The sequence below is a fragment of the Tachypleus tridentatus genome, chromosome 12, assembly GCF_004210375.1.
Source record: "Tachypleus tridentatus isolate NWPU-2018 chromosome 12, ASM421037v1, whole genome shotgun sequence".
In the NCBI taxonomy this organism is placed as follows: domain Eukaryota; kingdom Metazoa; phylum Arthropoda; class Merostomata; order Xiphosura; family Limulidae; genus Tachypleus; species Tachypleus tridentatus.
This window is the reverse complement of record NC_134836.1, coordinates 79,802,028-79,817,571: the sequence shown is the minus strand read 5'-3', so window position 1 is coordinate 79,817,571 and position 15,544 is coordinate 79,802,028. Positions and strand designations below refer to the sequence as shown.

Here is a 15,544-nt window from a genome sequence, read left to right as displayed (position 1 = left end):
TGTTTCTGCATACATTACCTCAAACACATCTAGCTGCAAGTTTGATTTGTGTTCACATACTAGTGATAAACAAGAAAGCCATTACAGCTAGCCATGTGAATGTAGTTTTAAATTTTTATCTAAGAACACAGCAGAAAATGTTGCTTGAAATAATTTCTTTATTATTCAAGGTCAAAAATTAGTGACCAGTCACGTAAGGTGTTCTTCAGAACTTTGGACACCAAATATAGTATTTAGTCACAGCGGAGTTAACACAACAGGATAAAATGTACAGGTTGACAACTACATCTATGGACCTTTCACGGGACTTGCTTTTTAGAATTTGGACACCAAATATAGTATTTAGTCACAGTATAGTCAACACAACAGGAGAAAATGTACGGGTTAACAAATAGAGCTACTGACCAGTGATGTAACTTTGCTAAAGAACTGTAGTATTTAGTCCCATTGAGTCAAGACAACAGAATAAAGTGTACAGGTTAAGAACTAAATCTGCTGACCAGTTACGTAACTTGCTGTCTTGAACTTTGGTCACCAAATATAGTGTTCAGTCACAGCAGAGTCAACAGAACAGCATAAAGTATACAGGTTAACAACTGCAGCTACTGACCAGTCACGTAATTTGTTGTTTAGAACTTTGGTCACCAAATGTGGTATTTAGTCACAGTAGAGTCAAGACAACAGGATAAAGTGTACAGGTTACAAATACAGCTACTGACCAGTGATGTAACTTGCTCTTTAGAACTTTGGTGAACAAATACAATATTTAGTCACAGTAGAGTCAACCCAACATGATAAAGTGTACAGGTTAAGGATTACATTACTGACCAGTCATGTATGTTGTTGTTTAGAACATTGGTAACCAAATATAGTGTTTAGTCACACTAGATTGAACACAACAGGATTAAATTTACAGGTTAACAATAACATTTTCTGACCAGTCATGTAACTTGCTGTTTAGAACTTTGGTCAACAAATATAGTATTTTGTCACAGCAGAGTCAGCAGAACAGGATAAAGTGTAGAGGTTAACAACCACAGATACTTACCAATCATGTAACTTCCTCTTCAGAACTTTGGTCACCAAATATAGTATTTAGTCATAGCAGAGTCAACACAAAAGAATAAAGTGTACAGGTCAACAACTACATCTACTGAGCAGTCATAAAACTTGCTGCTTAGAACTTTGTAACCAAATATAGTATTTTGTCACAGTAAAGTCAATATAACAGAATAAAGTTTACATGTTAACCACTATATCTACTGACCAGTCACGTAACTTCACGTAATACCAAATATAGTATTTTGTCACAGTAAAGTCAATATAACAGAATAAAGTTTACACTTAACAACTATATCTACTGACCAGTCACGTAACTTCCTCTTTTGAACTTTGGTCAACAAATATAGTATTTAGTCACAGCAGAGTCAGCAGAACAGGATAAAGTGTATAGGTTAACAACTACATCTACTGTCCAGTCATGTAACATGCTGCTTAAAATTTACTCTTCAAATATAGTATTTTGTCACAGTAGAGTCAACACAACAGGATAAAGTGTACAGGTTAACAACTACAGCTTCTGACCAGTCACGTAACTTTCTATTTAGAACTTTGGTCACCTAATATAGTATTTAGTTCCAGTAGGGTCAAGACAACAGGATAAAGTGTATAGGTTAACAACTACATCTACTGTCCAGTCATGTAACTTGCTTCTTAAAATTTACTCTCCAAATATAGTATTTTGTCACAGTAGAGTCAAGAGAACAGTATAAAGTGTACAGGTTAACAGCTACATCTACGGTCCAGACATGTAACTAGCTGTTTAGAACTTTAGTCACCAAATACAGTATTTAGTCACAGTAGAGTCAACAAAATATTATAAGGTGTGCAGGTTAACAACTAGATCTTTTGACCTGTCACGTAACTTGCTCTTTTGAACTTTGGTTACCAAATATAGTATTGAGTCACAGCAAAGTCAACAAAACGGGATAAAGTGTACAGGTAAACAACTACATCTACTGACCAGTCATGTGACTTGTTGCTTTGAACTTTAGTTACCAAATAATGCATTTAATCACAGTAGAGTTAAGATAACAGGTTAATAACTACATCTACTGACCTGTCACGGGACTTGCTTTTTAGAATTTGGACACTAAATATAGTATTTAGTCACAGTAGGATCAACTCAACAGGATAAAGTGTGCAGGTTACCAACTATGTCTACTGACCAGTCGTGTAACTTGCTGTTTGAAACTTTGGACATCAGATATAATATTTAGTGATAGTAGAGTCAACACAACAGTATAAAATGTACAGGTTAACAACTACAGCTACTAACAAGTGATGGTATGGTGGAGATTGCTTTAATAATGAGTGAAAATGTATGTATGTATGCTTAGAATAACAAAAGTTTCTAAGACAGCTAATGACACCTGCTTGACCAGATAATTAATTTAATTTCTTGTTATTTCATTAGGTCCTTTTGTCATTCAAGACCAACCTGCAGTACCTTATTGACTCTGTTTATAGTCCATTCTTTGATTTTACTCTTACTTACAGTGGACGGCCAGTTATCTTTTTGTTTGGTGGTGGTCTTACTGTTGACCTATTTAAAGGTATTTTTGTTTTTATATATACATATTTTTATAAAGAAACTACAATTAGTAACACTTGTAGCAAAACATTTCTCAGAATCTTTCCCTCAGCCTGTTTGTTTGTCTCTTAACATACAGTTCTGTTGTATTAGGCACCATTACAATTCACCGTAACCGTCTCCCTAGAGGTAGTATAAAGAATACATGTATCAACATTTTAATGGACTATTTTCAAAATTAAGTTAACTTTATTACTGACGTACATGAATACAGTTGGCATTGAAATATAATTTATAATTCAAATCTTGACATTATATATGTTTTAATATCTTAACATGAAGAAACATGTTAAACAAGTATTAAACATATATAAAATATTTGTGTGTGTGTGTCATGTAGCTTGTTTTTTTTCTTTTTCTTCAGTTTATTACCTGTCCTACAACACGCTTAGTGGTTAATTAATTATTTATTACCTACCGTACAATACGTGTAGTGGTTAATTAATTATTTATTACCTTCCATATAACATGTGAAGTAGTTAATTAATTATTTATTACCTGCCCTACAACGTGTAGTGGTTAATTAATTATTTATTACCCACCCTACAGCATGTGTAGTGGTTAATGAATTATTTATCAACTACCTTACAACATATATAGTGGTTGAAACTTTGTAGAATGGATGGCAATTCGCTTATCGTCTTAGGTGTAAGACTTTTGAAACGTCATTGTCTACACTTGTGTCTCCACAACAGACAGTTGCCATCCATTCTACAAAGTTTCATCATGAATACTCTGCCTAAACAATCTATCAAAGAATATGTAGTGGTTAATGAATTATTTGTTACTTACCCTACATGTGTAGTTGTCAATGAATTATTTATTAACTACCCTACATGTGTTGTGGTTAAAGAATTATTTATTAACTACCCTACATGTGTTGTGGTTAAAGAATTATTTATCAACTACCCTACATGTGTTGTGGTTAAAGAATTATTTATTAACTACCTTACAACATGTGTAGTGGTTAGTGAATTATTTATTTACTATTGTTAATAAAAATAAACTACCAACACTGTAAATCTGTCCTTTTATTGTTAATAAACTAGTTAATGCATTGTCTGTTCTCCTTTGGTGAATCTGACTGTACAAAAAATTATTAATGTCTGCCATTACATATGACAAAGCAATTTTTTGTTGTTTTCTTCTGCAATGCCTGCCATTATATATGACAAAGCAATTTTTTGTTGTTTTCTACTGCAATGTCTGCCATTATAATGACAAAACAATTTTTTGTTGTGTTTTCTACTGCAATGCCTGCCATTATATATGACAAAACAATTTTTTGTTGTGTTTTCTATTGCAATGCCTGCCATTATATGTGACAAAACAATTTTTTGTTGTTTTCTACTGCAATGTCTGCCATTATATGTGACAAAACAATTTTTTGTTGTTTTCTCCTGCAATGCCTGCCATTATATGTGACAAAACAATGTTTTGTTTTCTACTGCAATGCCTGCCATTATATGTGACAAAACAATGTTTTGTTGTTTTCTACTGCAATGCCTGCCATTATATGTGACAAAACAATGTTTTGTTGTTTTCTACTGCAATGCCTGCCATTATATATGACAAAACAATTTTTTTGTTGTTTTCTATTACAATGTCTGCCATTATATATGACAAAACAATGTTTTGTTGTGTTTTCTATTGCAATGTCTGCCATTATGTATGGCAAAACAATTTTTGTTGTGTTTTCTTATTGGTAAGTTGAATTTACTTCTGGAAACTTTTATTGATGTGTCTAATTAATTTCATTAAATAAAACAGATTTGATGTGAGATGAAATAAAACATTTTAATGTATTGTTTCAGATCTTCAGATGCAACCATTAAAACTACCTGGATATCTAAATCGTCCAATTTGGATTGGAAATTATTTAAATACAGGATCGTCAGCCTGTTTGAGGTAACTTTAAACCATGCAAGTTGAGTAAAGATGTTTCACCACATATTCAAAATAAATCAAATTAGCACGTGTAATTATAATATGTTAACTATGTAGTTACTGTCAACTGGCTCTTCAGTGTTGAAGATAGTAATAATGGCACTGGTATTCATTATTTATTACGTGTATTGAGCAAAGCATTTACTGAAATTTGATGTTGTCTGGCAGGAAATAGTCAGTAATAATTATATTAAATGGAACACAGTAGAGTAATTGAATATGTCAATAGAAATTTTTTATCTTAATGTCAACAGTTGAATTATTCAACCAAATGAGATAGTGAAAAATGTATGTCAGTAAGACATTTTGTTTAAAATAACATTAATAACTGTAACGATAGATTTGGAAAACCAGTGGTGTGCTTTCTTCACCAACACACAAACGTTAATAAATTTAGAAGTTGAGAAAGTGTTTCTGAAATAGAGATAAAATATTTCTTAGATGTAAAATTATAGACTGTTTAGTGTAGGCAGTATTATTTATTTTGTGTTTGCAATTCATTGATGTTTAGGTTATGGAGATTATATGGAGACAAACATATAAGTAACTGTGACCAGTTGAGAAAAAAAGAGAGCAAAATTAAAGTCCTGTGAAACAGAAGCTTAGTCACTTTAAAGTTTTAACCACACACAAGGTATCACTAATGAGATTATTAGAAGAATTATTGAAGAAATACCCAACTGCTCTGAAGATTTGAATGTATTTAATTCCACTGTATACTTGTGTGTTACCTAGTCCGTGTTTTGGTAAATTGTTTATTTCAACTTATACAATAAAATATTCTGCTAGTCGTATTTATTTGTAGTATGTGTAAGTGAAACCCAACTATCAAAGCCACCTGTTATACAAATAAGTAAAATTAAAAACTATGTAATTATAATATGCTAAGTACATAGTTACTTCTACCGTGCTCCTCTGTGTTGAAGTTGTTAATGATGGTACTGGTGTACATTGTCTGGAAATTTCCTGTCATCTTATTCAGTGGAATTAGTTTAGAATACCAATATATTAGTAATTAGGAAAGTATTTCTGAATAGTGTAATTTGAATCACCCGTGATGTTGATATCCATCCTGAACTGTATGTTTTTATAATTACAGGTTGATTCTCCCAGAGGTCATAATGATTTTCAGAATTTTGCCAATAATTATTAGTTTAACCTTACGAGTGCCAGCTGTCCTGTGTATCCTTCACACCTCATCATTGTGCATAGGACTTTTCTTGGCACGTACCACCCATGTAAAGAAGTCTCAGGCATGTTATAGACTCAATCATTACGAGATTCTTATCACTTATCAACTTTCCAGATTCATCCATGTCCTTGTGATTTGCTGATCCATGGTCACCACATACTTTGAAGAATGGTGTGTCATGTCAGTTCTTAAATTCAATCAGCCAGCCTGTACTGTAGTCAGTTCTTGTTTCCAGATCCATTTTCTCATGAAATAGTTTGACCTACTTTATCACCATGTTTACAGAGATCTACCTCTTAACTGTCTCTCTACCTACTCCATTTTATGCAAACATTTTCTAAATCATTACACTTTTACTATTTCCATAAAATTCCAAGAGCTTTTCTTTTGTATTTTTTAAAATCACAAATAGTCAATTATCCCACCTTATAATCTTCACAGATGTATCTGTCTTCAACATCTTCAGAAGATCCACCTCCTTTCCAATGATTAATGAGTGATCTCTCCTCTTCATTCTCTTCTTGTAGTCTATGGAACTCCTGTCTGGCTTTTTTGGCATGATTAGTTGGACTACAAACACCAAAAATATGTCAAGAAAGACAGAAATAAAGTAGGAGATAATGAAATGTGGGTACATTACAAAAACTAAACACTGTGCAATTTTTACAAGCCGACAGCTAGTTCGGCATGCCGCCAGAGAAACTGGCATAAGATCTTAAAAAAAAAGAAAAAAAGTAGTTTTTAGGTCATCAGTTTTGAGAGAGTCAATCTATACTTTCAGAAGGTGTTATAATATGGCAGTCAATCCCACTATTCATTGATAAAAGAGTAGACCAAGAGTTGGTGGTGATTACTAGTTGCCTTCCCTCTAGTCTCACACTGCTAAATTAAGGAAGGCTGGTGCAGATAGCCCGAATGCAGCTTTGTGCAAAATAAGGTGTTAACGAGCCTTATAAAATGTCTGTTTGTATTAAAATCTGCTCTGGCTATCAACTTTGTTTCAGGAGACAATGGTCAGTGTTGTTGAATGGAACATTTGCTTGGGTCAGCCACTCTCATAATACAAATGCATCATTCTTACCTCAGTGGGACACGTACACCCTTCCAGGTGATGCTGCATCATACCAGGTGATTACATTTGTGGATATTCAAGTTATTGGTTATTAGTAAGTGTATGTTACGCTAAGGATCACAAATAGTAACAACCAAAAGTTATTGTTTATTCTGTTATTGGATTCTGAAATCCATTTTGTGATTAACTTTAATATTCCAAGCAGCAGACCAGGAATGCTAACAGTTTCAATCCTTAAAAGTAGAAATCCATTTTTTCATTAATTTAGCCCCGTTGTTTTGCAGTAAGTTAACTAGCGGTTGCTGTCAGCATCCCAATAGTTATAACCACAAGATACCATCCTGTAATTAATTCTGCGTACAAATTGTATTTCAGCTTACTAATTAATATTTTCCTTTAATTAACTTTCAAGTTTGATACTCTTTCTTTTCTCTAATATTCACGACTTACCTAGTTTTATTGATCTATCTTATAGCGAAATGTATTTCAACTGGCCCTCACAATGCTCCGAAACCACTTGTGGTGTTGGTGGGCACTGTCTGCTACTTCCAGGGGAGGACAACAGAGGCTGTGCAGGCTGGGGACAGACACTGAAATTTATACCAAGGGTATGGCTCAAGACGTAAGTTGTTCATAGTTAAAGTTGTGCTTCTCTCATTTTTACTGTAATATCGTCTACGTAATCTCAAAACTCTCGCCTAAGTTGTTCATATTTAACATTGTGTTTGTTTCAGTTTAACTGTAGTATCTTCTGTGTAGTCTTGAAATTCAAGATGTAAGTTGTGTTTCAGTTTTATTGTAGTATCTTAGGCTTGAGTTTAAAGATTACTTACAAGTTATTCATATTTAAAATTGTGTTTCTCTCAGTTTTACTGTAATATCTTCTATGTAGTCTTGAAACTATATTTAAAGCTGCATTTCTTCAGTGTTACTGTATTATCTTCTATGTAATCTTGAAACTATATTTAAAGTTTCTCTTGGGATTTAATGCTTGGTGTTGTTGGTTATTATGGATATCAGGAACTAAATGGTTTGTTAATGTTTTAGTAACTTTGGTGTTACAATTCAGGAGTTGTTTTAGTTATGTAACATGTATAATCTTTAAACATGAACAACTTACATTGAGTTTAAAGTTGTGATGTTCTCAAACTTGTAAGAAAATCCTAAGGACTGTAGAAAGGAAGAGGCCTTATAGTGCTAAATTTCATTGTTTGGTGCCAGTGGTGGGTACAGAGTACATAGCCTATTGTGTTTAGTTTCTCATTTTGTTTGCTTGTTAGAAAGAAGCATGTATTTGATACAGACATCTGAAACATCTCTCCACCCTAGTTTTGGATTTAATGCTTGGTGTTGTTGGTTATTAAGGATCTCAGAAATATTTAGGGACTGATAAACTGTTACTGAAAGAAATTTACTTTTATCTAATTCAGGAACACCTATGATGTTCAGTGGAAATTTAACATAGAAAGTTCCCCCGACATCATTCTCATAGCGACATTTAATGACTTTAGTGGTAAGTTGTATCATGTTTGTAGTTCTGTCAATCAAAAAGTAAATATTTTAAAAACTTATGTATAGAACAATTCCTCTGATCAGATTCAGTGACTTTAGTAGACAATATTTGTCATAACGTAGTCAAGAGTAAACTAGATGGTTCTCTAAATCTTCATTTAGAAGCCACCGTAATCTTACCTACCAGAAACTATGGATTCACTGCCATGAAGAGTACTGCAAAGTATGCTAGTTGGTGGAAAGGGCAGCCAGCAAACATCAGGTGGCTGTCACAACCTTCTGAGTGGTTTTTGATGATGAAAGATGTTGATTTCTTGGCAAAAACTAAGGAACTAAATGGTTTGTTAATGTTTTGGTGGCTAGAACTATGTTCATATTCCATTTAAAATTAGTACGTAAACTGAGAAGACAGATTAGTTTCTACTTGCTCTTTCAAAACTAATATTATTGGACCATTTAAAATATTGTTGTAACAATATTAATTGGTTTTATTTTACTTAAGTAGAACTTTAAAACCTGCTACTTCATCTTGTTATCACTTTCTTTTATTAGTTTAGAACTACTGAACTGTTTCCAATCTGTGGATGGTTTTCCTGTTAATAAGGCTAGCATCTGGGGTTAAGTTAAGCTATTTTGTTTTTGTTTACACGGATAACAATAATTTATGTTTTAGTTACAGAGTTATACCACTACTTAGAGGAAACCCTGAAACTGATGCTAGAGGGGTGTTACAGTAATGCTAGGAACTTCCTGAAGTTCGTTAGGTACGTGAACTTTGAGTCCTTAACTATAATGGAGAGAAATGCATGTTAAAGTTTACATTTGTAATGGTTTTTGTTATCTCATAATGAGTTAAGTTCTTTGTTCTAGGACAAGAATCACTCATTTCAAAGCAAAGCTAACAATTAAGTACCTCAGAGCTTTCCTTCCAAGCCATCAGCTTTATTTTGTGAAACCTCCAACCATACTCAACCAGGGTTATTTAATTGATCACTTCCACAAGCTCTACATCCAGTTAAACAAGACAATTTCAACCTTACTACAGAAGAATAATTACAGGGTAGGTGACTTGTTGCCTAACTGCAACCAAACACTTGTGCAACTACCAGTTTGGTGGTTTTTAACCCTGGCCCTTGTGTTGTGTTACTGAAATGGCAGTATTACTTTTATATAGAGAAACACCTTCCCTACTTTCAGTCTTGTACCTACCAAATTAAAGATTTTAAATAACCATATACACGTCAGCTGTTTTTGATTTGATGAATTTTCTACAGGGTATGCTAACGTTTGACTATAAGCCACTGCGAGACAATCATTTGGTTCTACTTGTACGATCGTCCTGTAGTAGGTCAGAGGAAGGTACACTATTTGCCAGTTTCTCCCCATATAGCCTGCAACGTGGAGATTATAGCATCATCTGTGAACTTTGGAGCGAGAAAGAGAAAGGTATGAGTGTGTGTAATGAAACACACAGACAGCAATTAAATATTCAGTTTAGTGAAGTGGTTGATAATTCACTTAAAACCATCAGCTCTAGCAGTCTTAATTTTTTCTTTCAGGTCAGTGGCTTCATGCTGCTGTTGAGCTGTATAAAGATAATCAAGCATGGGACCAAAGTGGACCATACTCTTCAGACTTAACCTTCCACGTGGGACACGTAAACAGCAGTTTTCTAGTAACTAATGTTACGCTGTGGGTTAACGTACATCAGTTTACAGAGATCTGATAAAAACATTCCTTGCAGTATAGAGTAACCAAAAGCATTTTTTCCACCCCACCCCATGGTAGTGAAAACATTCTGCTTCCATCTATTGTAGTGTGCTCTGTGCTCTTTTAAAATGACAGTACACAGCAATAATGGAAGAGTTTATTTTGTACAATCATTTTAAATAAATTTACAAAACCTTGGTCATGTGTACATTATAAACATATAAATATACTTAAACATTTGGTGGTTTAATTCCATCACCACCACAGCTCGAGATGTCGTTTCAATTATCATAAAGTTAAGAGATTAAGTGCCTAGTAGTCCTTACTGTGAATGATAATATCTCAGACTTTCCAAAAACTTAAATTTTTTGTAACTAAAAGAAGCATGAAAGTTGAACTTAATATATATCGTTATTTACTAAAGAACATTCATGATTACAAGAGATGTATGGTGACCCCTCCCTGCTTACTTCACAACTTCATAGTCCTTTTCCATAGAACCTTGACAACTCTCGGGGGTGGAACGTGCAGATGTCAATTCATGTTCAACTATGTTCTTCATTCCAAACACAAGGTTTTGAAGCTTTTTGCACATGGTGAGGGTAGCTACTGCAGAAGCTCCAATACTGACGACTGCAGCACCAATGACCAAAAGTATGCCACAGAAGAGCACGAATCCAGCAGTCAAGAGTGTCCCTAGCAATATGGAATAACATTAGCACCATGTATCCAAAATTGACACGTTGTAAAGAATGGAATTTCACAGTGATAGTGCTATTAATAGTTAGAGAGAGGAAACAGAACAAAAATCTGCCCACTATTTGTAGGAGTAAAATTGTAGTAATTCAAGTAATGGGTTTAATTATTTAAGTTGTACGTTCATGCAGGCACAAAACTTCGATGGTTAAAATCAATAAATTTTGGCCCACTTGTAAACTTATACATGGTCAAGTAATCAAACTCAGAAGTAACTTTATTTGACCCTTAAACAGTGGTAATGTTGTAGGTAGTAGCATCAATTGATGACAGCTGCTGTGCAAGGGTTAATAATGTTACATAATGTAAACAATAGAGTAATGATACTTATCGTGTACACCATACAACAGTTTTACAATTTGAAACAAATAATTCACAAAAATGAAGTTTATATCAGTCTACAAAATAAACTAAAGATAAAGTAAACAAAGCTGAAACCATGTTCACAGTGTCATGGTTTTGAATGAACTGTGCATTCCCTTTATCAGACATAAGTCAGTCAAGAAAGCCCATAACAATTATATTTACTGACTTTTTATTTCTTGTAGGAGATTATATGAGGGGTAAATGTTATTTGTGTAAACTATTTTGTACAAAAGAAAAACTGAAATCAAAGTCATCATACACCCTTGTGCAAATTAATTGAAACAAATGGCTATTTTACAATATTTTCAGCATGGTGGCCAGTGTAGGCTCGCTGGACCTGCTGATTTCCTTGAATAGTCATTTTTTTCACACAGATGGCATCATTAGCTGTGTTTTGCAGTAAGGTCAATCTATTTTTGGGATATATGACAAAATTTTGAAGAATATTACGCCATTTGAAATTGCGTTAGAAGGGCAAGGAGACCAGTCAAAAAATAACTTCTTACCAACTCAATGAAGAAAAAACAGTATCAATGGGGTCTGAAATACAAGAACTGGACACAAGAACAATGGAAGAGTGTGAATCAGTGACGAGACTCATTTCTTTGTACAAACTTCGGGAATGTCACATCAATCAGTTCGGAAAACATCCTTTGAAGAAGTTTTGGAGCTTTCTCAGCTACTATGGCGTCGGAAGCTTACATATCATAGAAGGTATGATGCAAGGACCACAGTACATCGAAGTTTTGCAGAGAAGAGTTGTTCCAGAATTGAAAAAGATTTCCAGATGGATGACATTTTTCAGCAAGATCTGGCTCCATGCCACACATCGAAACTTGTGAAGAATTTTATGACTACAATGCGAATAGAGGTGCTGGACTGGCCTGGAAACTCTCCAAATTTAAAACATATTGAAAATCTTTGGGCAATTCGTAAAGAAAGACTTTGGGGAAAAGACTGTACAACAAAAGATAAGCTAATTGTGGCCATAATTGAGGTGTGATGCCCCAATCCAAAAATTGGTAAAGATTGCAGTCAACTCGTGGACTCGATGCCAAAGTGGATTGATGATCTTCTGAAAAATACAGGCGCTCATATCATGTATTAATTTGCGAGTAATTTTTGGATTGTCAGAAATAAAATGCAAAAAATTGAAAAAATCGTAATTTTCTGTCTTGTCACAATTAATTTGCACAAGGGTGTAGAACATAGTTGAGCAAAAAAAGTTTTTGTGAATGAAAAAGCCAATATGTAATCGTAATTCCTCCAGAGGCATTTCTAACAACACAGGAAATTGAAATATTTAGAAGAAACATTCTGGATGCAAGTGTCAATCTGTAAAAACAATTATTAAAGGTCTTAAATCTAGGACCGATATAAATAATTCACAAGTTCAACCTTTACATCTGTGAGTCTGCTCAAGATTCATATCCTCGAAAGAAATCAACAAACACAAACAATCTTAACCCACAGTACACAGAGAAAGGTGATTATATAAAGTTCCAGCAGTCATAACTAAGACCTCAGTGCTACAATAACTATCTAATATGAGTTTTCACAATTAAATTTAAGGACTCGTTCAATTCTCCTACACAAACAAAAGGTTTGTACCCTGTAGTTGAAGTTTATTTTAAATCTATATGTAAAAGCGGCTGGTATGGGTAGAGAAAGCTCTACGTAGAGGAACGAACAATGTTTCGACCTTCTTCTGTCATCGTCAGGTTCACAATGACTGAAGGTCGAAACGTTTTCTCCTCTACATCGAGCTTTCTCTACCCATACCAGCTGTTTATTTTTTCCCCCCCTACAAGTGGGTTTTCTCGTCATCACGGATTATATTTTAAACCAGTTAGTAATAAGGACATACTTCACAACCTGTTTGGGCACTGAAGATCACTACATGAGCTTGTCAGAACTATTCTCTTTAAGAGTTTAAATAAAACAACATGAAATATCTCTGCCTTCTTATTCACAGATCCCTTGTGCTAACAGAAGAAACGAGCCAGTTTAACCCTAAAGTTTATCATTTATAAAGTTTCACATAACACTAAACCATAATTACAGCATATCTCATGTACAGAGAAACAAAACCAAAAAGGTATTATATTGATCATACCAATATAGACACCACACAATGAAATGGAATAATGTGCTATGAATAATTTTTATATTTATGTAATTCACAATACATTTGATTCAAGTTACAATGAAAAAGACATCAGTTCATTGGATAAAGGAATAAATACTTGATATTAAGATGACAAAAGGAGCCCTTCTTAGAACTTCCTCCAAGATGGCAACAATTTTACAGTGAAAATGTAAATAAAAATTAATTACCACATAATAAAACAAGTATATATACATTTAGCATTTAAATACTAGACTTGGAAATAAACTACAATCCATGACACCTAGTGCTACACAGAACTGTAAAGGTTATACTGTGCTAGCCTAGACTGTTAGAGATAAAATGTTACACTAGCCATGACTGTACAGGTTTAAATAAAACAAAAAAACTACAAAGAAACATGTATTGCTAGTCATGACTGTAAAAGCTAAAAGAGGTTACAGTATACTAGCCAGAACTTTAAAGGGTAAAATATGCGTACGTACATACGTGTCTATATACTGTACTAGCCGAAACTGTAAAGGATAAAAAAGACTATATATATGTTGTTATCCAGGACTGTAAAGGATAAAAAGGTTATATTGTGCTAGAAAGGACTGCACAGGTTAAAATTTATACTGAGCTAAAACAGGGCTGTAAAGGTTAAGCAACAGTAGATGGTGTTTACCAGTTTCAAAATAAATATTGTTTAGAGTACACAAGCTGTTACACTCCATATTATTATATAAAACCAAACATACTGGTTGTCAAGATGTGTATACAACACAGAATCATGTATCAAACTTACCTTCAATGAACAAAAATGCAAACAATAGGGCTAGCATCACTCCAAGAATAAACATTGCAAAAGCTATCAAAGGAATCGAACAGAGACTCGCAGCTACTGTGACACACAGCGATAATACTGGGTGCTCTTGACACATTTCTATCCAACCCTGTACCAGCTGGTTCTCTCTCAGCCAAGTTCGGGCTTTCTGTAACATGGATTTAAGCTCTGTTCCTACAGTTTCAATGCCAGAAGACATGGTATTTGCTTCTCAACAAATAATCTAAATTGAATTACAATTGTAATGTTATTAATTTTGTTTTATATAAAACATTTGTCACACAAAATTTATCAATTATCTTAAATTTCCCTTGAATGGCACCACACATTCCTGTCAATCTGAATCCACTATTTAAGAAAAGCCATTTGATTCAAAGTTTACAAATAACCATTGTCCATATACGAATGCTGCAAAATTGCTGTAACTTCATAATTTTAAATTAAATCAGTTTATTGGTTTCAGGAGTTCTGACTTGAGATAGTTAAAGGTAGTGGTGATACGACTAGAAAACAAATTTTGGCAGTATAGGAATTAACTTCAATCAACGTAGTTTTACTTTTTTAACAGGGCAGTTGGGTCTTAGAATTGGGTTGCCTTCACATGTTGTGAAACTAGTAAATTTAAGAGAAGATATGGTAAATATTGGCTTGATAAGCTAAGTTTGTTTGTCTTTTTAATAATGGTTTACTCGATGCCACAACAGGTCAGTTGTTGTCTTTAAATTTTATATCTTACGTTATTAAAATTTCTTCTATGGGTCCAAATTAAAATATGAACTTCTAATTTAAGTTGGCGTTATTCACCCATTCGAAATATTTTGTAACACTTAACAGCGACACTGCAACAGGAATTCATGCTGAGGAGAATTACAATTTATAAAAATAGAATTATATGCATTATTACGTGCCTACTAATTCTGCTTTAGGTATAACAACCTTATTATTAAAAATGTAATAATATCCAAAAATCTATGTCGTATGATCTAACAGTAACATAAAAAAAAACACACAAAAAAACCTTTTCCATGTAATCTGCGTACAATTTCTAAAACTATCAGTACTATATTACCAATTCGCATTCGCAAGTGAATAATTTTATTCCTGTGATTTTTAAATAGCACAATTAATCAGACCCAAGAAACATTCACACTTTAAAACAATGTGAGTAAAAATACTTGCTAATTTTTACTTACTCAAAAAACGTAAGACTAAGAAATTCTATTTCCACAAAATCATTACAAACTTACCATTCCCAGCAATACTAATAATATTACCACGACATCTTCTGTCAATATCAATTTAAGCCCGAGTTTGCTTCAAGGCCCTTGTAATTTGAAAAGAACAGAGGTCGCTGCTTCTCACGTAAATAATTTTTCTTTTTT

The 15,544-nt window shown here is 33.6% G+C and overlaps 2 protein-coding genes across 6 annotated transcripts in view; one reads left to right on the top strand and one right to left on the bottom strand.

Annotated features, from left to right (window-relative positions):
- The window catches only part of LOC143233764 (uncharacterized), a 23,252-nt gene extending 12,968 nt beyond the window's left edge, over positions 1 to 10,284 (top strand). For 2 of the 4 annotated variants that reach the window (XM_076470391.1, XM_076470395.1), the window contains exons 8-17: positions 2,477 to 2,615; positions 4,468 to 4,561; positions 6,797 to 6,920; positions 7,340 to 7,486; positions 8,295 to 8,377; positions 8,539 to 8,715; positions 9,050 to 9,140; positions 9,247 to 9,436; positions 9,651 to 9,822; positions 9,936 to 10,284. In XM_076470391.1, the coding sequence (XP_076326506.1) occupies positions 2,477 to 2,615; positions 4,468 to 4,561; positions 6,797 to 6,920; positions 7,340 to 7,486; positions 8,295 to 8,306 (516 nt within the window). In that variant the 3' untranslated portion in view covers positions 8,307 to 8,377; positions 8,539 to 8,715; positions 9,050 to 9,140; ... (1 more) ...; positions 9,651 to 9,822; positions 9,936 to 10,284. Of the gene's footprint in view, positions 1 to 2,476; positions 2,616 to 4,467; positions 4,562 to 5,111; positions 6,221 to 6,796; positions 6,921 to 7,339; positions 7,487 to 8,294; positions 8,378 to 8,538; positions 8,716 to 9,049; positions 9,141 to 9,246; positions 9,437 to 9,650; positions 9,823 to 9,935 lie in introns of those variants that run through there. The other 2 variants (XM_076470394.1, XM_076470396.1) reach the window with 2 other exon arrangements.
- On the bottom strand, positions 141 to 15,544 carry Ldaf1 (Lipid droplet assembly factor 1). Of its 2 annotated transcripts, XR_013018302.1 has the most exons (6): positions 15,410 to 15,544; positions 14,124 to 14,385; positions 10,557 to 10,782; positions 8,561 to 8,708; positions 6,218 to 6,362; positions 141 to 2,776 (listed from the first exon to the last, which is right to left on the bottom strand). XR_013018302.1 is itself a non-coding variant. In XM_076470398.1 (5 exons), the coding sequence occupies exons 2-5, from the start codon at positions 14,359 to 14,361 to the stop codon at positions 2,753 to 2,755; spliced, it is 633 nt and encodes a 210-aa protein (XP_076326513.1). In that variant the 5' UTR covers positions 14,362 to 14,385; positions 15,410 to 15,544; the 3' UTR covers positions 141 to 2,752. The 2 variants fall into 2 exon arrangements, 1 of the variants encoding a protein (XP_076326513.1); XM_076470398.1 differs by lacking the exon at positions 8,561 to 8,708.